General features: G+C 42.8%; 1 protein-coding gene across 1 annotated transcript in view; it reads left to right on the forward strand.

Annotated features, from left to right (window-relative positions):
- Nucleotides 1–4,953: 4,953 nt before the first annotated feature.
- PELI2 (pellino E3 ubiquitin protein ligase family member 2) overlaps nt 4,954–24,548 on the forward strand; it is a gene marked incomplete at its 5' end in the record, with an annotated part of 76,768 nt that continues 57,173 nt past the window's right edge. Inside the window, one exon of the mRNA XM_082000520.1 lies at nt 4,954–5,030. Within this exon, the coding sequence (XP_081856646.1) occupies nt 4,954–5,030 (77 nt within the window). The remainder of the gene's footprint in view (nt 5,031–24,548) is intronic.

Below are 24,548 nucleotides of genomic sequence, written 5' to 3' on the forward strand. Positions count from 1 at the left end.
GCTGTGGGAGTCTCCAGCCCACGGTCCCACTGCAGACACGTGGGGGGCTCATTTACCCGACCCATTAAGGGTTTTATTTCACCCAAAACTTTTCTCACACTTCCGCTGCCTGCTCGCCCCAGTGAGTCCCTGGTAGACTTTCTGTCTCTGCTATGTTTTCACATGCATTTTTATGCCTCTGGCAAACTGTTCTGCAGTATCTTTTTCACTTGCCTTATTGTGGTTTTATATTTGCCAGTGTTTATGCTATTTCCTCATTTAGACGTAGCTTTTTGATGGCTATCTATTTTGTTCCTAGTAGCCTTCTTCATTCTGCTACTTCTAAAAAAATCTTTTAGGGTCTTTATTAAGGAGTGTTACATGTTAAGCTGGATCCTGTAACGTATTGAAGGTCCTTTCCAACCTAGTGATTCTGTGATTCTGTATCTTTAAGCTACTGCCACGATGCTTGAAAATATTATATCCTTTTAGCCCTTCCATTTATTTCTTTAATGTAATTCCCCTTTCTAAATTTTAGGTGTTACCTAAAGGTGTATGTTGATCACAGAAAAAGGTGTTATCAAGACCATTACATGGCATGGTGGAAAATTAAGGCGATAGCAGGTCCAAAGCACATAGACAGCTTCCCAAATGTTGTAAAAAAACAAAAAAGCAAATCTATTTTAGCCAAATGTAAGGCACTGAACCCCTGAAACACAGGACTGAAAGTGTTCCCAAAACATGATAAATGCAGTACTGCATCATTATGAGCAATCACATTTTTCCTGTGGTGTATTTATCAAACCTAATTTTAAAACATCTACAGCTCTTTCTTCTGCTGCTTCCGCCTGGTGGCTGCTCGAGAGCCTTGGTCACCTGCGACTTTCCAGCCTGAGAGGTCTGCACCCACCCAGGCGATGCCTGGTTGATTCTAACCTTGGAGCTGAGACAATTTTTCTCCTTTTGTGAGAGCTTATTCCCCACCCTGGAGCACCAAAGCCAGGCTGCTGCAACCCCAGAGGTCAACTTTCCCAGCCCCAACCATCCGCACCGATGGTTGAACACAGACCTCATCCCGCTCCTGGAAACCTTTCTGTTAATGGCAGTAAGACAGGGCTGGGAATGGAAACCTTTGTCCCTATTTATCCCGTGTACCGTGAGCTTCACGTGCATTGTAAGCCGCAAGTACGATGTGAGAGCTATTTACATCTTTCAATACTTTCTCTATGGTTCAAGCTCGGTCCCTAAGCCCTGATTCCTAAAAGTGCTGAAGTACTTATTCAGAGTCCAGCACATCTGTAAGTACTTTGCTGAATTAGAGCCCTATTAATCTTCCTGCATTTAAAATAACTTTTTATTACATTTTAAAAATAAATGAGCATGTACTATTTCTTCATGTTTGGGATTTTTTCAAACACTGATTTTAAGGCTCTTCTGGCTTGGCTGGATATCCCTCCTTCCAGCCGAGCAGCTGCTCATGCTAAACCTGGGAGCAAAGTCCCTCTGGCTGCACCGAAGCCGCCGGGAAGGAGCTCCAAGCCATCTGCGATTCCCACTTCCAGGAGGAAAACAACCAAACCTCCCTTCACCGCCCTGAAAAGCCACACCGAGCCACCCCGAATCCGAGACCGCAAGGCATTTTGAGTTGAAAAATAACAGAATGCAGCTGTGGGTACATTTCTCAATTATTTCAATGGATTTGGGGGAAAATGCCAGACAAGCGTTGCTTGCACCACTTGCAAAAGGAATTTTTGGAACTGGAGGAAATAATGGTGCTGGGATTCGGGGCTGCGATGTGTGCAGGACGGGGGGCTGCGCGACGTACAGCAAAGCTGCTCTTGGCTCCTGGCTCTGCTTCATTAGTCAAAAATGAAAAAATTAAAAGCAGGTTTCCAGTGCTGGAGCAATAGGTCCTTGGAAACCGTAATGAGAAAACCTACAATTTGGGAAGAAAGTCCCAGCAGCCTTTAAAACACCTCGTGGGGTTGGGGCTTAGCCTCCCTCCCCTCACTTGCCAGCCTAAAATACCCCGTGGGGAGAGGCAGAATGAAGCGACCGCACATGTACAGATGAAGCACGTCTCGCAAGGAAAAAAAAATCACACATGAACCCCAGTGGCAGGGGTTATCTCACCGTCCCCCACCACGGGAACACGGTTGGAGGTGCCTCCTCAACCCGGTGCAGCTCATCCGCCTCCTGCGAATGCATCAGGTACAAATATCCCCCCATCAATCCCGCCGGGCTCTTTTTTCCCAGGCCTGCGTATTTATTTTTCAGCCAAGCAAACCAGTGCATTTTTTATATTTAATATTTTTTTCAGCCAAGCAAACCAGTGCGTTTTCTGTATTTAGCTATTTTTTTAGCAAAGCAAACCAGTGCATTTTCTGTATTGAGTATTTTTTTCAGTAACACAAGCCAGCACATTTTCTGTAGTTGATAATTTCTGCATTTCTGTATTTAAATACTGCGAACGCGCTGGTTTGCATCCTGAAAAAAATGTGCAGGTGGCAAAAGGGTGCAGAACCTTGCAGTTAGGAGCCTCGTGGGCAAGGCTCTGCACTACTTTTCCTTGAGAAAGTGGGAAAAAGGGGCAAAACCTGATCTTCAAGGTCCTTTCTCGTCCCTTCATCCCCACGTGGGGCTGGGGGAGCCGCAGAAGATGCTGTGAATCCAGCCACGTTGACGGGAGGTTTGACTGACGGGAAGCCCAGCTGAGCCGAGCTGCTTGGGAGAGTTTTTTGGAAGAATATTGAAGTTTTTTTATGCCGTGCAAAAGCCAAGTTGCCGCGAAGGTCTTGCTTTCAGGGGGAGAAATGGGAGAAGTTGAAGAGGATGCAGCAGAGGTTTGTTTTTCACACTGTTTTCGGGGCCGTATTTGTTTTCTTTGACAGTGACTTACAGCCCGGCTTTCTTTTCTATTTTGTTAGGGCAATAAAGAAGATAAATCTGTAATAATTCACCTCTCTGTCTTTAATAAAATCTTGTCTTCTTCACACAGCCCCTGGGAAGATCTCCATTCTGCAGCCCTGCGAGATTGGCTGGCTTTTTCCATTTCACCTCTTCACCAGAAACGACAGAAAAATAACATTGCTGGGAAAATTAATAGCTAAATACAATTTCAGGCAGAGGGAAAGCTTTCGGCAGGCGGAGCAGGACTCGATCCCGAGTCTGGCATTGCCAGCCCGGGGGATGCTTTCAACGGAGGCCAGGAGCAGCGTGGTGGCCGCTGCAATTACTTTTGTCTTCGTTAACGGGCTCCCGGGTTGGAGACCTCAAATAGCGGCTAATGAGAATTTCCATCCTCGACGCGGATCAATGTCGAGCTAATCTTTGTTGGTTTTGTGCTTGTGTTGGGTACGGAGGAGAAAGGAAATCAAGCTCTGAGCGAAGTGGGCTGTGGAGGAGACACCGAGGCAGCAGCAGGCGGGGGGAAAGGCCTCGGAAATTGCTGTAAAAAGTTTCGGGTTTGGGGGTTTTTTGCACCCCGATGCCTTTTTAGCCTGGTTTTGCATTGTACGAGGCCTTGGTGCCTGGGCTTGTGCCCCCGGACACCTGTCTCCCCACCGTTTTTTTGACGTAATGACCTACCTCACCCAAATGTGTCAGAAATGGAGTGAAAATGTGTTTGCACTTCAGCGTGGCGGGGGGTGGGCTTTCAGGGAGGGACCGTGGCCTCGGGAATAGCCGACACCTGCTTTCTCCAGGCTTTTCCTGTTTTCCTTTTTTAGTTTTTTTTAAAAGTCAGTTTTTTGAAGGAATAAAGCAGCTTTGGAGCCGACCTGCGACGCTCAAGATGGCGGCCGCGCCTGGAGAGGTAAGTCGGAGTGTTGAAAAGCGCCGACTTTGTAAAGCTTCTCCTGAAGAACATGGGGGGGGCGCGTTTCTGCAGCCCCAGAAGAGGAGGCCAGACAAGAAGGGGCTGCGGGGTGGGCTCTACAGCTCCCTCCTCATCCAGGGACAAGAGACGGGAGACCAGCCGTTCCTCGGCCACAGGCGCGGGGAGACTGCCGTGCTGGAGACCGCGGGGAAGGCGTGGGAGGTGGGCGGTGGTCTGGAGTCCCCTTCCTCCGGGGCAGGAGGTGACCTAGGAGCTCCCTGGAGGGACTCCAGGGCACCACAGCGATCTAGAAGCACAGGGAGGTGATCTAGCGGGCCACTCCCCCAGCCGAAGCTGCAGGCAGCCCAGAAGCACCCTCCCTGGCAGGAGGTGACCTGAAGCACCTGGAGATGATCCAGAACCCGGAGGTGATCTAGAACCTCTGGCCCAGACGCCCAAGTGATCTAGAACCTCAGGCCTCCAGGCAGATGTGGGTCTAAAGACACCTCCCGGGATCTAGACACCCCCAGGGGGGCAGGAGGTTGTCTAGAACCCCACAGAGTGATCCAGTCCCCCAGGTGATCTGGAACCCAGGACAGCGCCCCCCTCCCCCCCCAGGTAAGTGACCTAGAACATCCCTTCCCCTCCCCCCGGGCCTCCGCGTTTGGGACCACCCAGTGATCCAGAGACGCCCTCCCGGGGCGCGTGCCGCCCGGCCCCGTCCCCTGCCCCTCCCCGCTCCGCCCGCCGGAGCGCGGCCCCTTTAAGAGCGGCCCGGTCCCCTTTACTCTATGTTTACATAACACAGAGAGGCCGTACCACTTGCTCCGGTGGAGGGGGGGGAAGGTGCGTAGAAGGGGGCGGAGCGCAACCTCCCACGGACACGCCCCCTCCGCAGGCGGTAAATGGGAGCGGGGGGGCGGGGCCACGCGTGGCCGGGCAAGGGGTGGGGGGGCCGCCGCTTTGCTCCTGCCGCCCCCTGCTGCGGCCAGTTGGTACGTCCCCCTCGGCGCTCCTCCCCTCGCCCCCCCCTCCCTGGGTGTAGTGGCCGTTGTCGGGCGGCCGGCGGCTCAGTGCGGGGCGCAGCGCGGAGCCCGCTCGGGACTCGCCCCAGCGGCGGGTGGGACTGTAGTGGCGGGTGACTTCGCGGCGGCCCCATGTTTTCCCCCAGCCAGGAGGAGCACTGCGCGCCGAACAAGGACCCCGTCAAGTACGGGGAGCTGGTGGTGCTGGGGTGAGCGCTGTGTAGAGGGAAGCGCGGCGGCGGAGGGGGGGCCCGTGGTGGGGCGGGGGGAGCGGCGGGGGCGCCCCGTCCCCTCAGCGCCGGCCGCGTCTCCCCGCTGAGGTAACGCTCGGAGAGGCGCGAGACCCCCGGCGGGGGCGCGTGCCGCTTCCCGCCTTTTCCCTCCCCCGAGCGCGCGGGGCGGCCGTTGGGGTCCCGCTCGCGCTTCGCTCCGCTCCGCTGCGTGGGGGCGGCCGCCTGTCCCCCGCCGCCAGCAAGCAACTTTCCCGGCACCGCCACCGCGGGGCCTGCGCGGCGGGCTGGAGGGAAACTTTCGGGGGGTGTGGAGTGCGGGGGCTGGGGGCGAGGCGGTGGGGACACCCCTGCCCCGTTCTTCCGCCGTGGCCACTCGCGGAGCCCTCCCTGCCGGTTTCTCCCCTCGCTCCGAGGGACGGCGTTCTCCTTGCAGATTGCAGGGGAGATGACTTTGGAATTAGGAGGAGAGGCGGCGGAGGGGGGAGGAGGAGGAGGAGGGCGGCGAAGGGCTTATATATTCAGATTCGTAGTGGAAATGTTTATTTTCTCGGCTTGATACGGATCTTAAAGTAATCCGCTTGGTATTATGTTCTTGCCCTGCTGTTAAAGCTTCCAGCCGTTCTGCTGAACGCTGTAGAAGCAGATGAGAGAGAAGCGTCTAAGCCGTGCTTGCTGAGAGCCCTTGTGAGCCTTATAAGAGATGCTTAATTTTGATAGTTTAATATGTAGACACATATGGTTAATGGAATGATTCTTAGTAATAAATACAGTAGAAAGGTTTCAAGCCAGCCGTGGAGCAGAACAGTTATAGCCTCGCTGTGTTATTCAGCCGCCCCCAGAATCTGTTACATATTCGCTGCAAGGTCGCAGAAAACCTTATTCTGCTTTGTTAGGGGATTTTTTTTTTTTAATTTTTTTTTTGTTTGTTTTGGTCAAGTAATTTCAATATTCTGCATTCACCTCTGCAGAATAACAGTTTGAATCGCTGGGAGCAAATAAAAAGAGCAGTCAAGACTGGGTACTTGTGTGTCCGATGGTGTACTTTTTTTCCTTAAGGGATGCTAAATGTTTCTTATGAGATTAGGTCAAGATATAGTTACCATGGAATAAAATATAGCTATTACCATGAACGTGGCATAGCTGGCACTTGAAGGACTTGAATTTAAGTAACTTTATTTGGGAGAAATATCCATATCAAACTAAATTGAATAAAGAAATGTTCTTACTGTTTCAGTTGTGGAAATGGAGGGTAACCTCAGCTGTGCAACACTGCCTCTGACAATAAAGTCATAGTATAATGTTGAATCTTTAATTAAATTAGAGTGCATAAATTGATGTTGTGCTGCAGAGGCTTTTTGTGCACAGCTGGAAGCATTTTCCTTGCTATTGCTTTACTATTTTTAGCAGCAGTTGAAAGTACAGAAGTATGAAATGTTTTGGCTCTGATCTTAACCTAGCAAAGTTTGGTGTGCTTTTCCTTTAATATGGAAATGCATTGATCTCAGCTTATCGGTTCTGCCAGAGGCCTTGATCTTCACTGCTGTGTGTTGAAACATGCCAATAAAATTTAAATAAACTTCATATGGCCAAGTTTAGTTTTTATTTGAGTTTCAGCTGTTCTCTAATACTACTGAGGTTATATCTTCTGGGTGTTACGTGTGTTAAAAAAGCAAACAAATCTTGTCCTTGTAGTACAGTTATGAACAAGAAGTCTGTAGACTGGCAGCTGAATCTCTGGGCAGGGTGTTTCTGTAGGCTATGCTGAAACAATAGGGCATTGGGTCTCACGGCTTGCTGACATAACGTGCTTGGTGGATGTGATGTAGAAATAGGTAGATGTGATGGAAGCAGTCCAGGAAATGCCATGACTTCAGTAACTATGTTTTCCATTTTCAGACTGAAGATTGGGGTTTTAAGATCCATTTGGCACTTTAGGAGTTGATTGCCGCAAATCCTATCAGCGATATCTTAAATGTTGTATGTGGTGCCATAAATAATGCAAACGTATCTCGCTTTGGTGACTCAACATTTGGGACTAGGAACTCTGGGAACAGCTTAAGCATCTGTTCAGTATTCTAAAAAAAAAATAAATCTTAATACCTCTTTTGTATTAAAGTCTCATGATCTGGCATTCCATGTAAATAAGACAATGTGAATTTGCTGTCCTCCCCATAGTGAAGCTGAGACCTGCGTACCGGCAGAAGCGTAGCATCCCACCTCTCGTTACAACTGCCTGATTAAAATTGATAGGGTGACCTCACAGCTAGGTGGGGGGGGTGGGAAGTTGTTTTGAGACACCATGTGGTTTAAAAAAAAAAAACGAAAAACAAACCACAAACCAACATTGATTGTGTTGTTGGTGAATAACTTCTGTCTTGAGCTGTGAGACTTAAATTAGGTGGTGAAAAGGATGATGAACAAAGGAATTGGCATACCTGGCAAACTGCTGAGTCTCCTGTTTTTAAGATGACAAAACTTTCCCTTTATCTTTTGCTCTTACTCTGTCTTAGCAGTATTACAGTAGGGTTGTTGTATACTTGACCTTTAAGTTAAGGGGAAGGCATTTTTCTGGCAGTGTTTGTTCTCCGACCAGAACATGTTCCTATATTGTCTTGCAATAGTTGTGATTGCTTGGCTGCACATTAGTGTGATCGGAGGGTAAAGCCTAAGGCATTTGAGTCAGTCATTGCAGCAAATACATTTCTAATAACCTTCTCCCAGTAGTCCCTTAGGTATTTTCTGTCAGCGATGTGGCAGTGCATGTTTGGTTAAGATTGTCAAAGTTTACGTAGTCAATATTGTAGAGAATAAAAACGGTTTATGTAAATCAAGCCAGACAGGTCAAGATGGCTGGTAAGGAGGAGATCATCTGCTGATTGTGAATCTGCTTGTGGAATCTGATTGTGTACATCTGTTCGTAGCATCATCTGTTCACAAAAGGCTATGGATTTCTTGGTGAAGCAGAAACATTCATATTCTAATTAAAAAAAAAAACCCAACAAACCAACAACTTTTCTTGAAATCCTGTCAAAGTAATGGCCTGTTATATATTTCTTGGAGCATGGAGCTGGAGGGAGTTTTGAAGGAGATCCCAAATACAGTAACAAGTACCCAAGTAGAGTGCCAGGGTATTAGTACACTGTTTGTCAGTCGCCTTCCTTTGACTTGTCTGGTATCTGGTTAGTGATACAGAGCAACTTGCAGTGAAAAACTGTGCTAGGAAAAGCAAAATTAACCTCTTGAGGTGTATGTCCTCTCCTCCTCTTTCCAGTACTTCTTCCTCCTCCCCCCCCCCCCCCCAAGTTTGAATTGCACTGTGAAGAATTTATTCTGGCATAATGGCAGTCAGGGCAGCATGGCTTTGTCCTGGGTGCTGGTCCCTGGCTGTGTGGGGTAGCTTTAATGAAGGCAGGTGTCAATGGCCTGGTGCTGTTAAATCTCTCTTCCTTTGAGACTGCATGAATGTGTCTTTGTAGATTTTTCCAATATTTAATGATGTCGATGGGTGGCTTTAACATCTCTGAAAAGTCACTTGATTAAAATGATGTAAGTTGAAGGAGGAATACCAAAGAAGCCTAAGTTTTAGTCAATGGCTGAGTTCTCTAGCAGTGCAAGGATTTTGTACCTGACAATAGATACTTTCAATGTGATCTATTGCAACAAGTTCTGAGGAGTTTTGGATGGGGTTTCTAATAGGTGTGTGCATGTGAATGTAATATTTCTCACTAACCAAAGACTTCTGTTAGCTACTCATTAGCAAGGAGGTACAGCCTGCTGCATCCTCACCTGAGGGAGGCTTTGTCTTATATACTTAATGGGTTTTGCAATATCTAATCATTTTTTTTATCTAACTAGACAAAACTCTAAGGGCTCAGTGTTGTTATGGTGGTCACTTTGAAATCACTGTCAGCATTTTATGTATAAATTTTCCAGAGTCAACCATTAAAACAAATTGACTGGTTAACTTAGGGTTAACAGGTTAACAGTGCTCAAAGGAGCTGCTATAAACTGTTATGTGAGCTTTGCTTAATATGGACTGTTTGACATCCTTGAATAACAGCCTGTAGTTCTGCTTAAATTTAACCTTTTGAAAAAACAGAATACAATTCTCATCTATGTTTGCAGTGATAAGTTCTATGGTAACTTTTGGGAAGTTGTTCTGATTGATGGACCAACTTGATGCTGCATACTTTGAGCAAATTTAGATTTGAAACATGTCTTTTTGTGTTAACCTGAAGGGACCTGCCACTTTTAGACTCCTGTGTCTCAAACAGGCTTTCTCTGATGGATCAAAGTTGCTCCTTAACCACGACCTCCTTGATAAGCTAAATAAAGTTCCTGAAGTGTTTCCTACTTTTAAACACATATCCAGTTTTTAACTTACCTGTTTGGCTTTTCACAGAACTCTTCTGTTAATCTCCTGCTGTGCAGTTCAGGAAGAAGCTGACGCAGTTTTCCAGTAGTGTTGACAAACACAGATGCAATATGGTATCTCTGCATGTCCTTGGTAGCTGTTTGCTTCTGTTTATGGACCAAAGGCAGAGGGAGAGTCATTTTGGCTATGGCATTAAACTGGGGACTTAGGTTGTACTTACACAGATTTGCTATTTGATATCAAGCTGAAGCTTTGTTTAATGATTTTGTAATTTTCTGCACTACATGGTGTAGGTATATTGGTGAAACTGCATAGGTGACTCGGGTTCTGCTTTTGAACCTTATTTAAAAATGTACTTTAGGCTTCATTTAAAGGAGTGTCTATAGCAAATAATGGTAGCCACCTGTTAAATGCGTTCAAGGTCATGATTCTTGCTGAGAATCATTTGCTTCAACAGTCATAGCTGGAAGGCTGCGGTGCTGGAGAAACTGATTTATTTTTTTGTTGTCAGTGGCTTCTTGGAGATGTTTGTGTCTTGTGCTTAGTTTATGATGGATCTTATATGCTGCATACTGAGAATATGTGATCAGGGCCAGTTCAGACCTTGCAAGTAGATTAATCAAACACCAGAAGTATTGTGTCTGAATAGAACATGAACTGCAATGTAGAAGAAAAATAGTAGAAAGAATTATATTTGAGGAAAGATTCGTGGATTTTTTTCAGTGAAAGCTTGTGTATGGCTGGATAGAGCAAAGGTTTTGCTTCATTTATGCTAAGAAAGAAAACATACTCGAGTTGGTTCTCTGCAACTATCCTATTCCTTGGAGTACTTTTGACTTTCTCAGAGTGCAGGTTTGTATCCAACTGTGGGCTTTATTCACAGCATCTCAATACTGATGTAAGATCAGAGGGCAGAAACTTCAAACTCTAGAAGCTAAAATCTATATTTGTTGAAGCAAATCAGATCATCAAACATCTGCATGTTTAATGCTTGTTATAAAAAGGAGACTGCATTCTGGAAGTTAAACTGTAATCCCCTTGGCATGTACAGGCAGTAGGTCACACATGTAGAAGTGGAAGACTTTTTTTTTTTTCCTTAAAATATAGAAAATGGAGTGTTTGAGTAAACAAGTCTGAGAAATGTAAGACACTGCCTTTGACTGATGCACTTGCCTTGTAGAACCAAATAGCTGCTCCTTTCTTATCTTGGCAGAATCAGGGATGCATAATTTTCCACTTTCATCTGAAATTTATAAATGAGTAGATAGCGGGAAAGTCTACTTGGTTCTACTTTAAAATATGGATATAAACCTAAAAATTACTTTCTAGGCTATTAAGATTTGTTTTTGTTGCTGAAAGCAGTGTCTTAAGCTATTTCATGCTCTGTCTTAACAGCAGGCTGTTTTTCAGCTGGGATTACAAGGTTGCTTGAGAACAGATCTTTCCTGATAAGTCAGGAACTTTTTATTACCCAGTTCAAACTAAATTACAGCTGTTTTATACTCATTTGTTATGGCGCTAATGCTGCTCTCTAACTTCCTTAGTCCTTGTTCCTCAGTAGGGATAGCACATATCAGCTTGATACTTTAATAAGATGCAACCTTCTTTTCTTCTACTCTAAGCTTATGAGAAGCTGTGTGAGTGTAGTATGGCACTGAGCCTGAGCCAACATGCCTTGCTGAAGGTAGGGCTTATTAGTTTAGAGTGCCAGCAGAGAAGTTTTACAACTGTTTGCAAAATACTATAGACATGCCTGTAGGCAACAGCTGTTTAGGTAGGCTGAACCAGCCCTTGTCTTGTGTTGTTTTTCTTGGTGTTGTCTGCACATGCTTTGGTTCTGAATTTGTCTTCAGTATCTGTGACTAGTATGGGTATGAAACCTTCCAAAGACAGCTCCTCTAGCATGTTGTACTGTTGCAGTCTTACTTCATGTTTAGGAGGGCTTCTCATGTTATCTAGGGCTGTGTTTTGGTATTCTGCATTGTCATACTTGTGGCTTATTTGTCCCGTGGTCAGCAAGGCGAGTGAAGTAGAGGACGATTCAGTCTGAGCTCCCAGCTTGAAGCAGAAACTCTAGTTGGTTTCCAGGTGTACTTTGTGCTGTCAGATCCTGTTCCGCTTGTACTGTTTGATACCCTAAATCTCATCTGTGTTGAGGACACTTTTCCTTTTATCAACAAATATCCTTATGTTTATTCTCACTCTGTCCCAAGGTCACCACTGAAAAGCTTGCATGTGACTAGTCACAAGCTTAAACCTTGAGGGACAGGAATGGGGATGCTGGCACAGAGAGCATGCCTGCTTCCAGAGACTTGTAAGGCAAAGCTTCTCATTTTGTTTGTTTTATAAATACATCACTAAATGGTGTCCTTGCATTTTTCACTTTTATCACCTGCATATGCTATTATTGTGTTGAATGGGTCCTGCTTTTCTCTTAGGTGACTTGTTTCACTCTTGACAAGGTGTAGTTCAGAATTTTATGCCTCCCTTACCTTTGCCTTACATTTTTTTAGCCGTCAACTGGTGTAGCTTTATGCAGGTTAGTACTGGGTCTGGAGATCATAGTATCATTCACATCCGTTGGGGGACCAATTCATAACTTCTCTGGCAAACTGTAAGTAACATCTGGGGATTAGACTGTTTTAATCCTACTACTTGGTGGCCTAGAATAGGTCTCAGTCCTCATATTGAGGAAATAGTACAGTCAAGAGCACTAGGGGCTTCCAAAGCAGCAGATCAGTGTGCTTTGAGGGCAGGGGAATAGCAGGAGCAGTGCTGCCCCAGCTCCTCAGCTGTGGTACACCATTGTGCATCCTCTCTGGGTGACCGGATGTGCCCCTTCTATGGTGACTCCTACATTTCACCTTGTAATGTGACCTCCAGTGCAAGTACTCCCTGGCTGGGTCTCTGTGTATTGCTAATGACTATATAACGGGTGCACTTCTGGCTATGTGATTTAAAACTAAAGACAAGGCGCGGAAGGGTGGCAGGCAGTAAGCTGTTTGTGGGGTGTTCTTAATGTCTGAGTAGGTGTTGTGGGGCTGGGAGTTCAGCAGTAAGAGTAACCTGTCTTTGGGTTTGACTGACTCTATAAAATAAACGTCTTTCTATTGCCCTTCCTACAAACAGCACTTGTTGGCTAGAGGTAATAGAGCTTAAGAACAAGAAGACAGTCCCTGTGAAATCTTTGCAGAACGAAGCTTCAACAGTTGTAATATAAACATTCAGTGTTTGAAAACTTGTTACTGAGGGGCTGTGTGGCGGGAGGACATGATGTTTTAATACAATGGGGTTATAAATGATATGTGATCAAGTTGACACTGGACTTGCATTGTCTAGATATAACTTTTACTTGTTCTCATTAGTATGACTTCTGCTCCTAAGAGTAGCAAGTATCAGCTGTTTTGCACTGAAGTTTTCGGTTCTTCTAAAGCTAGAATACGAAGTCAGTTAAAAACATGCATGAAGCTTCATAGTAGCAGCAGTTGTTAGCTCGTGGTGAAGAAAGAATAATTCAGCTAAAAGCTTTCCTCTGTTTCACAACAGAAATGTCATATAGATGAAAGATGATATAAACAGCAGTTGTGAAAATGGATGCAGACAACATCTACAATGCTGAAGAGTTTGTTGTATTAAAAGCAAAGTGGTTTTGAGATGAGCTCAGTTTGATAAGGCATGATATGAAGATGCTGATTGCTGAAGGACCTGTTGGGCATGCTTCTATCAATAGTAATTTGTTTCTCCTGTAGAGAGGGAGAGCAAGCAAGCCCTGTTTTGTATTGCTGGAAGTGGTTTACTTTAGGTGGTTTTGTTTTTCTCCGTTTGACAATATAATTTTTAATATTGGACTTAGGTACACTGCTTCCAATGCTAGGGAATGGTACAAAGGCCGCATGTGCCCTTATGAAGTGTTTGGCCATAAAGACCTAATGTTCATCTGTCATATTTATTGCTTATATTAACTATGATATAGCTACATTACTGTGTGGCCACTAATTATGTTAAACAGAGGCAAAAGCAGACAGTTGCACAGTGAGACAAATACTAACTTAAAATGTCAATTTACTATGCTGCCTCCCCAAAGGAATGGGGACAGGCAAGAAAAGTTAGAGGTAGCTGGCACATAGTATGTTTAAAAAGGAGAAGGCCAAGAAGCATTATGGTCTTTTCCTTGAGTATTTTACTGTTAATGGATCCCCATTATTGCAGAATTCTCCTTTTTCTTCTTTAAATTCAAGGAATTGAGGAAAAAGGAGAAGTGTTGGTATAGTCTTTCTGTCTAACTGATAAACACTTTTGGAAGGCAATCTTCATATTCAACTGTAGTGATGTGTTCAGTAGGCTTTCAAATTACTCTTCACCTTCAAATATGTATGATATCTTTATTTTAGAATCCAGTAAGTTCATAAACTGTCGTGAAACAATTTTATTCTTCAAACTGGATGGCTTTAGTAATGCCTAAACAAATGGGTTTAAATGCTTTTTAAATGCTTCAAATGTATGTGGTGTGTCCTCTTCAGGCATGTGAGTGTCACGGATGAAGACAAGGTGGTACTGACTCTGAAGATAATTAGTCACTGTATGAAAGTGAGCTAAACAAACTGAAGCATATAAAAGCTGAAATCTCCTCTTGTGTATTACAAATAAACTGGAGACCAAATGTGCAAACTCTTTAGCACGTGCCTTTAGGAAGAGTGAAAGAACTGTTTAGTCTAGACACAGAAGTTAATGGGCTGAAACTTTGATATAAGCACAGCTGTATTTCTTCATGTGCAACAGCACGACTTTATTTTGATTGCTGATGTCTGATTTAGTAATGGTGGAGTTGTAGCCTTTGAAACAGGAGTAGCGTGTGTATGTCCTTCTTTCACAGGAAAGACTGAGCTGTTGGAAGATACTAAGGCTGTACAGTTCCTGCTTCCCTGCATATCCTGTGACAGGATTCTGTAGCTCAGAGATGACTGTTTTTTATGGAACATTGACTAATAAACCAAAATGTTGCTGTACTTCCAATGTGCCGTCCTCCTAGTACATCAAGGAGCGAGTTTTGAATTAATGAGTTTAGTGTGTGGCCTTTCGTCATAGGCTGTGAACAGAAGTCCTTTTCCAGAACCATGTGTGTGATGGGAGAGGTTACAGTGCCTTGCTGCAGGTAGGTACCCTCTCTGGCAGAACAGCCGTGGAGACAGGGGATTTCTTCGTAAAAGTGTCCCCTAATCTGATTATGCCACAAGATTTAATTAAGCGGGCTGTCAGTACCGTGGTGATTTTTGCCAAAAGACTACCAGCAGATTAGGGAAATGGAACAAATGGGTCTTGAGACAGATCTGTGAGGAGGCAAGCTTTGGTTGGCATGAGCAGCTGAGTAACTTCTTCCATCAGAGCTAAATCTGGAGAACGCAGTTTGGCAATAGCCAAATGCATCAGTCTTGCATGTTTTTTGTTTTTAGCTGGTCTTCACTGGTCTAAATGTCTGAAACACGAGAGACACCTTTAAACAGCACTGGCAAGCCAGCTGCCCTTGGGATGGTACTGCCGTTCCTAGAGGTTACAGGAACGTGCCTCCATGCACAATGTCAGTGGAATCTGCAATGCTTTAGTCTTACTGACTGTGGTGAGATTTTTTTCCTTAGGTAAGTTGTCTTGCTGAAGGTGCCAGGGTAGAGACTGCAGGCTACTCATTTGTTTTTAGGGATGTGCACTGCAGTTTTTTTCCACGATTCTAAAAGCATTTCTTAACCCTTTTTGGTAGTGAGCCTCTGCACATATTTAAAGACTTTGACAGAGCTTTCTCAAAAGCTCTAAATATGTTCCGCCTTTTGCCTTTGAGAGGTAAATAAGCTATTTTTTTCAGTAGTTTCACAGTCTGCTTGTTGTCAGAGCAAAAGAGCCTTAACTTTTGACTTTTGCTTTGTGCCTTGCTTTCAATGTTTGAGCAAAAAATACTGCTGTTATATTGCTGGCTCAGCCCTACCTTATCTCTTTGGTTGCACAATCACACGTCCAGCTGCAATACTTGAGTGCTATATATCTAGTTTTATTGCAAGCATGCACAGGCTGGTGTAATATAGCAAATACCTTTCTATGTAAGGATGCAGGAAGAGACTACAAAATATAAAGTGCAGTTCCCTCTGTAAGCAGAGCTAGGGTTTAAGTGATTAACAGGGTCTAAGTCAAGCTCAGTGTGCCCTCCTAGTTTATTATGTGCAATGTGACTTTAAATTCAATTCATGAATTGGCCTCTGATCATATATTGCTAGTTTGCACCTTAAACTCCTTGGAGGACACTGGTTTATATTAAGCCTTTACCTACTGAAAATCTCTCAGCATAGAGCAAACAGTTGTAAAATAATACTTTGTCAAAGGGTAAGCAGATCTTTCTGCGGCAAAAGTGATTTACTCTTTCTCCTCTGGGCATTTCGTAGCCAGTGCAGGCAGGAAGGAAGGAACTGGATTTGGGGTTGGCTAGATTCCAGATGCAGAGTCTATTCAGATGCAAGCCAGAAAGACTATGGGCTGACTTGTAAGTTTTGGGCAGAGATGGCAGTTGAGAAAAAACAGCTGTCCCAGTTTTGCAAACTGATGAAATTTGTTATGAATGTCAGGTGGTAAAAGTGTGATGCTTTGTGCTATGTAGAGTTAGAGAAATGCATTAAAGATCAGTTTGTCATGCATAAGTCAAGAGAGCAAAACATTTAGTTGAGTTAAACTAAAAGAAGTGTTGGTAGATAAGCATGTAGAATGTCCTTTAACATCCAGAAAATGAGTGTATTCATTTGTAAAAACAACAACTCGTTCATTAAAACCAGATGTGCAGAGTGACCATCTCTGCCACCTGCCACTGTTCTTACTTGTGCATGAACTAAGTGAAGCCTATGTAAGTGATTGTAAGCAGTCTTGTGTTTATTTAAATTAAGGTAACTTCCCATCTATATTTGTTACTAAGTCTGAAGAGTGTTCTGGTTAGGGACATTCTAAACCTTTAATTTTCTTCTGTCTTCCACTCCTAGCTTTTACATAAAGCTGTTGCCTGTTTTTGGAGAAAGGAGTTTTATTTAATGTACAGACCTATGCAGGATGTGACAGCTGTTGTCAAAATAAAAAAAAATAAGTGGTAGAGCAAGCAGTATTTGACAGGACCTTTTAGCTTCCTGTTATTTGTTGTTTATTTTATCTATCTTTGCTTTGGAAGACCAAAAGTCCAGATTATGACTTTCAGAGGTGCAGTTTGTCTTGGCATAAATTAAGCCTAGTTGAAATCTAGAGAAGTTCTGAACAGATGCCTGTTCCAAACTGATAATGGTAACTGCTCGTAGCCTCTAGAACTGCTTGTATTTAAGTGGTGTGGGATAAACTGTTTAAGAATCTGATGCCTCTTTGAGACTGTAAAGCACAGGCACTGGGTAGAGGCAGAACAAGGCAGTTGGTTTTGGGGTGGTGACCCAAACAGATGAAGTCAGATGTCTGAGGTAGTTGTCCCTGCTCATTTGTATGGAGGTTGGATGAGATGACCTTTAAAGGCCCGTTCCAACCCAAACCACTCTATGATTTTATGTAGCTACTGCTCTTGGCTGTCTAGGCAGTTGTCTTGCTGGAAGACACCACATCCTCAATTCTGCTGGCACTATTAGCTCCCTACTCCAGTCATTTTCCATCTGCCTCTGAAAAATACATGGTGATTTACTGAAAGATGTAGTGACAGGTGAGGTTGTAGTCTGTAACTGGAAATGAAGTATGTCACTGAACTGATTATACTCCAAAGCCTTCCAATGCTGTTTGAGCTCTATTGAGGAGAGTCGGTAAGATGAATGAGCACCCCCACTCCTGCCTTGTTAGACATCAGGGAATCCATGTGACTGATTCTCACCTCTAAGGAAAAGCTTCAACTGGAGCTGTCACCTTAGTAGACAAAGAAGGAATCCAACTGCAAGATATGTACCCAGAGGAAATCATACTTGCTTGATTTCTGGTTCTCTGGCTTATGAAACTCCTTGTTTTTTGATTGTTCTCTTTGTCACTACTATTGCTTCACCTCTACTGCCTGTAATAATGGTGGCACGTCAACTTTGAGTGAATGGGAACAGACACAAATGTTCTGGCACTGCAAGTAAATATGGGGAAGAGGTTTGGGTATAGAAGAGTGGTATAAACCCTAGTGGCAGCCTGGGCCACACCATAAGGTCTGTCACAGGTGTTTGTGAAGAAAACTTCAGTATAGTAAACATTGATTGTGTTGTATGTACAAGTCAGTACAGTGCCTCAGGATGAAGAATTTTCTGGTTGTTTTTGGGGAACTAGAAAAGCCTTACTTAAGTGTGCTTCATGAAGTGCTTGGTATAGAACATAGGTCTTGTGGTGATAGGTACTTTTGCTTTGGATCAGTTCATCTCTCTTTTTTCAGTGGAAAAAGATGTCCCAGAAAAATAATTCAAGCATGTCTGCTTTTCTTGGAAAACCAGCTTTTTGGAGGCATTTTGAACACAACCTGAAACTCTGTTTTGGGAATTGCAAATAACCTCCCGTGTAGTCTAGCAGCCTCATACTTTTGCCTCTCATGTATGAGCTCAGTTCAGAACTAAGGCTAGTATTCTGTGTTACTTAACATAAACATTACATTTTCTGGATGTGAAAAGTCACACTTTCCAAGTGGTTGTAAAATAGCCTAGTTGAGGATTTTTTTTTTTGTCCTTGGCCAAAACTCTGAAAGGAGAAGTTTGTTTGGGATTTGTCCAGGTGTGAATGTCTCTGTGGTGGACTTCAGGCTTGTTCAGTTATAATGGGCAGTTCTAGAAGGTTTATTTCAGTGTTTTACAGACAAAGGTATTGAAACAGACTGATGGGGCATGAGTGTTTCTGTACGTCATTCTTCTGCTACCCCTCAAGGTGGTAGAGTGATAGCATCTCTTGCCTGAGAGTTTTCTACATAATAGAAATGAATGCTATAGCTCTTTCCTCTGCTTTTGATAGGGCTGTAGGAGGAAAGTAAAACAAAACAGCTGTGGGGGACCCTTACAGATATTCTTAGGGGTATAATGCCAAAGTATTGACAGAGTAGCAAGGGAATGTGCTCTTTATTTTCTAAAATGTGTGTGCATTATCTTTAGCTGGGCAAGGGAGAAGAGATAAGAATTTGGGTGTCTGCAAAACCCACATAAAAAGGAGATAGGTTATGTACGTATTTGTGCATGCTCGCATGCTGGCAGGGGAGTGGGATGCAAAATTTCTTAGCATTGTACTATTCCCCTATTCGGTTGAAAACAGTGTAGCATGGCCAAGGTGCCCTTATGGAGAGTGATACTGGGTTTAAAAACTTAAGGGCAAAAGGGAATCTCTTGAGCCAGCCAGCTGTAATCAATTACTTATTTTTCTGTGTCTCTGAAATAGCTCTTTTCAGACATGCTTTGCTGGGGAATCTACTTCCAATTTCAGTCTTGGACTCCTAAGCTTTATTTCTATAGCTGAATTTCCATTTGGCCTGCAAGTGCTACTTCTGAGTCCTGTAATACTGTTTGGAATTATAGCCTGTGCTTTGGGAAACATTGCTTTAAACAGATTCTCTGTTTTCTTGGTCTGGTTTGCCCCATAGGGCATCCTTGCTTTTAAAATCAAAGAAATCTACATATAGAGAAACATATGGGATGGTTTGTTTTTTGAAAGCTGGTGAGCAAAAATAGTAATAGTATGCTGACTGTCTTTGTGGATTTTGGCTAAGAAAAAGAGCTTGATTTCCAAAGGAAAAAAATTTGAGGGAGAACTATATGTGGTTTTAAACTTGTTTCTGTTCTACAAACCATTGTGCCACTTGTGTGCATTACTTAGTATCTGCTGGAATGCATAAATGCAAATTTTATGAAACTTCAGTTTGTAGAATATGTAACCAGAAGTAGGCAGGCTGGATTAGCGCTGCAAGTAAACGAAATGAAAATTTTGGGCCTCCGAGAAACTTGACCTCTGTAGAGCCTTCAGTGCCTTAGGGTTTCAGTGGTTGCATCTGTATATAAACAGTCTTGCATAGTTATCTTGCATAAAAACATGTCTTGCTTTCCCATCTGGAGACAACAGTAGTGCGAAATATTTAATTTAAGCAGTCACTGCAAGAAGTTGTATAGAGATTCTTCTAGAGATCAGAATTTCTGAGCATCTAGAAATAAAAAAACTTAGCAATACATCACTTCTGTGACTTTGATTCGTTCTCACTAAGTGCATGCAGATACCTCATAATTCTTAAATATTTGTGATGGTGTTCTGTGACCTGTAAAGGTTCAACATTTATTTGATGTAATGTTTTTTGGAAGTCCTCTTAAGGGAAGAAAAATCTCAAAATTCTGTGGGTAAAAGTATGAAACTGAAACACTTTGCTGTCATGAAGCTGTGTAGATCCAAATTAGTTTTGCTGGTCAGTGGTAAACATTTAACAGCCTTGCAAAGTCTTTTCTTTGCTAGAGGTCACTGATTAGCTTTGTTATAGATTATGATAAAAGCAAACACCCAAGGTTGCTGTGAATTAGTAAGTTGTCAGGGTGTTTTAAGTCTGAAGAAGATATATCGAAGTCTAGTTCTCTGCATTGCTGCACTGTTAATTTCTAGTTTATTAAGACTTTAAAAAAACAAACCAAACCAACCCACAGCTTCAGCTGTGCTGTGATGCTTGTGTACTTGTGGTACACACACTGATCTGGCAGGTTTCAGGTAGTTCTTTAAAACTGGGTATGGAGAATAATTTATCCTGTATGGTTTTTAGGGCACGTAACACACTTGGTACCAAAGAAGAGGTCCTGCTTATCTTCCTTGCTAGCTGTTTTAGATGCAGTGCTGCGTGGCTTCATGATGCTCTCCAGACTTCTAGTGCTGTGCAGTTATTCCAGCCTTTTATGTGTTCTTTAGGTCTCACTGGTTTTATTTCTATGTCTACCTCACAGAATGCCCATTCTTTTCTTTTTTTATATTGTTTGGAGAATAAGGATTAAAAGCAGGAACTCTGACAGTAACTCACATGAATACTGCATGCTAAATGTAATGATCCTCAGCTAGGTTGGTACATCTGGTCCAACTAGGTGGTAGTGGAGCAGCCCTCTAAAATAACCTCCATTTGGAAACCTCTAGAACTTGCTCAGTGCTGGAAGGCGGAAAGGTAACTCTTGTTTTTATCTGCTCTAAATCTGCTTGGAGCAGGCTGTGTGAGAGGTTATCTTGCCTTTGACTGTTTGTGCCACTGTAGCAGACAATGATAATGCAGCACCAGTGATACTAAGGAAGCTGTGGTGTTCAGAGGTAGCAATGCATGCAAGTTCTTTGCCTCAGAAACAGAAAACATTTGGGATTCTGTTAAGCAGATTGAAGGGCGAGCTGTGCATTTGTAAGGCTGTCTTATCCCTGGGAAACTGAAAGCGATGTTAAAATTGATAGGGGTTGACACAGATGTTGCAGGTCAGGATACAGTAGCTGGGTGCTTCACTTTCTATTCAGTACACTGCCTGTGAGATCACCTATATTCACAAAATGGATGCAAATTTTATCCCCTTTTCTGTGCTAAATGATACTGGAATGAACCTAAGAAGATTCTTGTCATGCTTCAGTGTTTGAAAAAGCTGTAAGTAACAGACATCCTGGAACTTCTTGTCTGTGGAATCACAAAAATGGTATTACGACTGCTTGTATTTGGAGGATAGCTGACATTCTAAGAAAGCTGTCACTCTTTCTTATGAAAAAGTTAACTGTCAGATAGTCCTTGACTTTTAGGGAAAGCATTTGATTGCTTAGGAAATTAATTGTCTGAATTGTTGTTTGGTTGTTTTTTTTGATGGCGCAAATGGTCCTTTGAATCAAGTGTAGTATCTCCATAATGTTTAGTGAAGTTTCAGATGTAACATTGTGTTATTACTACTCATTCCTCAGACTAAAATTTGAACAGCTTGCTTTTGTACCTTCAAGCATGTGTGAAACACAAATAGCTAGGTTGGGAGCATGTTTGGTATGTTAGGGCAGGTGTGTTTTGAGGTCTCTTGTCCTATTGCATCATATGTAGTCTTAATTTGTCTTAATTTTTAAACTTCCAGACTTTTTTTGATCTGGTATTTAAGAGAATATTGTAAATTGTTTCCATACAAAAGTGTGTGGATCCTAAGCCTCTGCTGTTTTTGATAAACAGTCACCTCCTTCACTCCTTGCGTCAAAACCCAGCTATGCATAGTATGTTCCTTTGAAAGGGATTTTGTGTTTACCTGACTTGTTTTGAATGCAGTAAAAGCTAGATTTCACTTTGTCGTATCTATCCGTATTTATTTTAATAAAATGCCATATCAGACAATTTCAGTGGCATTTGGCTAGATTATAGGTCTCAGATGAATAGTATTTCCTTTATAGGAAAGAGGTTTCTCTAAACATGGTGCTTTGACTACCTCTTATGCTCTTTTAGCTAGAATAAAAAGCATGCTTTGAAATTAACTTGATTAGTTTATATCCTGTACTTTGCTGTGCATTAGTTGACAGCTTTGGAGATGGGCTTAAAGAACTGAATAAACTTGCCTCCTTGTTAAATGAATGCTGGGGGCAGCAGTAAAACGTTGGAAGTAAGGATTGCTAAGGAAGTCATTATATGCAGGAACAGATGCCCTTACACTTTGCTTTCTGAAAGGAAAACCCCTTGTGTTCCAATGCTGTTCTGGCTTATTACTTATATTGGAATTGGTACAACAGTATCTTAAATGTGGGGTTTTGGTGGGGGGTTTTTTCCTGTTAAAGGTAGCTGCTCTTCTTCCCTGCTAATATCATGGTCATGGATGGCTTCTAAGAAATGTACGTTGTAGATAAGACTATAATCATTCCTTTTTCTGGCCATAGTGCTTAACTGGGCTGCCTGTATAGGTTTTTAGCTATTGAGTTGTTTGGAACTGTCAGATTATTTGACTGCTTTAATTGAAGCTTATCCTGATGCTCTAGTAGTCTGCACTAGCATGCTCCTTGAGACTTTTCTAGAGTATTAGCTTTTAACCAAACTCTTGTGCTGCTTATATAGTTGTCTTGCAGAAACCTATGCAGCAAATACCCTCCATTACTGCCTGTCGAGATACCTATTTCCACCTTGTCATTAACACATGCAACTGAAGATCCTGAATTTTGTAATTAAACTCAAGTTGCAATGCCAATTGAAACTTCTATAGAAACGTGCATCTTTCAAAAAGTGGTGGCAAGGGTCTGCTGTCTTTGATTTCACAAAAGCAGCAGTAACAAATTAGTTTCCAGAAAAATAATCTGGGGCAAGTATCAAACCACTTCCGAAGAAAAATATGATCAAAGAGAGTTGTAAGAATTTTCTGTAGTAAGTTCTTCCCAGCCCAGAAGAAACATCAGCTAGTTTACATGAGTGTCAAAACTGCGCGTGTCTGGATCTCGGTTGTCTCATGTTACAAGCAGTTAGAGTAATAAAGCCCTGACTCCTATTGCTGCTCACTTTGAGACTGGTTGCTTTTGCTACTTTACCTCTATTTTCTTACTCTATTTTCCCACATCAGTGGGGGCGGGGAGAGTATCAAAATAGCAGAGAGGTTTAGGAATTTAATATAGATCAGTTGTATATTTTCTTGAATTGCCTGTATTACATAAGCTAAACATGCATTGAGGATTAGTCAGCTGTATTTTCTATAAATATTCTCCCTAAACCAAACTTGATTAATTTTTTAACTATTATGTTACAGTTGTTGTTATAGCAGGGTAGTCCTGCTGACAGTGGAGGGAATGTGTGTGGAATGTAATAGTTAAAAAAAAGCAGCCTATGAATTAATCCTAACTGGGAGCAGGAGGAGGCCACAGTAGCCAGCAATAGGCTTTTTTCCTTTTTCCCCCTTTTTTCCTCCAGGCAGAAAAGCAACCAGTTCTGTTCTAGAACACCAAGGGAGAAGTAAGGTCACCTTGGAGAACCCCAGCTGCTTCACATGTGATTTCTTGTAGTGTTTTCAGTAGATAAAGTTCTACTTTTTGAATTTGAATTTGTATGCCTCATGAAGGAGGGAAGTAGGTTCTAGTTTATCTCATATGTTGTAGATGCTTCTGAAAGATTTTGTTAAAAATTTTTTTCCTGTGGTGTACATAACCTTTAAACCATGTGTTCAGCTAATCCACATTTCTGATTCTGATCAGAAAGAGGCTGGCTGTGTTTGAACATAAAAGCACCATAACTGTAGCACATAGCTTTTGGTCAAGCTGACTGCAGGAGCAATTAGGAACAGCTTGAAGGGTAGCTAAAAAAAAAAAATTAAAAATAATCCCTAATCACTAGCCTCTGATGCAAATCAGCCTTCTCTCTGAAAAATCTGCCTAATAACTACAGGGGTTATCAGGTCAGACTGCATTTCACTGAACCACTGCAACCTCTTTGAAGGCTCTAGGGCTGTACAGGTAGCAGTAAACTAGGCAGACAGTGCCAAAATTTGGTGTTGGGGAAGAGAAGGCTTGTGGTGAACACGCAGGATTGATCATTATGCCAATGAGTATTCCAGAAGTACTGGAGAAGGGAATAATTCCTAAAGTGTTTTATGAGAGTAAAATGATTTCAGATGCAAGTTGTAAGAACAAATACTTGCCTTAAAAAAAAAAAAAATCAAGTTCACAGATGCAAAAACATTGCTCTTAATTGGGGAAAGAGATGAGATTATTTGGGACTTTGGAACTTGCTGGTTTGGATTTTCTTGCTCTGCAGGAAGACTGCTTTATTAAGCTGTCTGGTAGTGATTAGGAAGCATTTATGCCTATAAAGATGTCTTAGCCAGCAGAGTCTGAGGTGGGACTGTGTCTTTCATTCAGGACTTCTTCCAAGGTTGCATAAACCAAAGGTCTTGGGTCAGTGGGTCTTGTTAATCAAAGGATGGAAGCCCTTTGCTTACCTATGAGTTATTCTTTGCTATAGCTGTTATAGTAACAAAAACTCTCGGGCTACTTTAGTTTGCTGAGAACAAGTTATTTAAGTTCTTTGATGGATTTGGCAGGAAGTGCAGGAGACTTGCTTTGACCTGAATCTCCCTCGCTGTGTGCATGGGAAGAGTTTTAACTCTGAAGATGTTGAAAAAAGGTGGGGAGGCCTAGATTTTCCAGACTACCTGAAACAGAAGTGTCATGGACGGATG

The sequence above is a fragment of the Phaethon aethereus genome (assembly GCF_964289735.1).
Source record: "Phaethon aethereus genome assembly, chromosome: 5".
In the NCBI taxonomy this organism is placed as follows: domain Eukaryota; kingdom Metazoa; phylum Chordata; class Aves; order Phaethontiformes; family Phaethontidae; genus Phaethon; species Phaethon aethereus.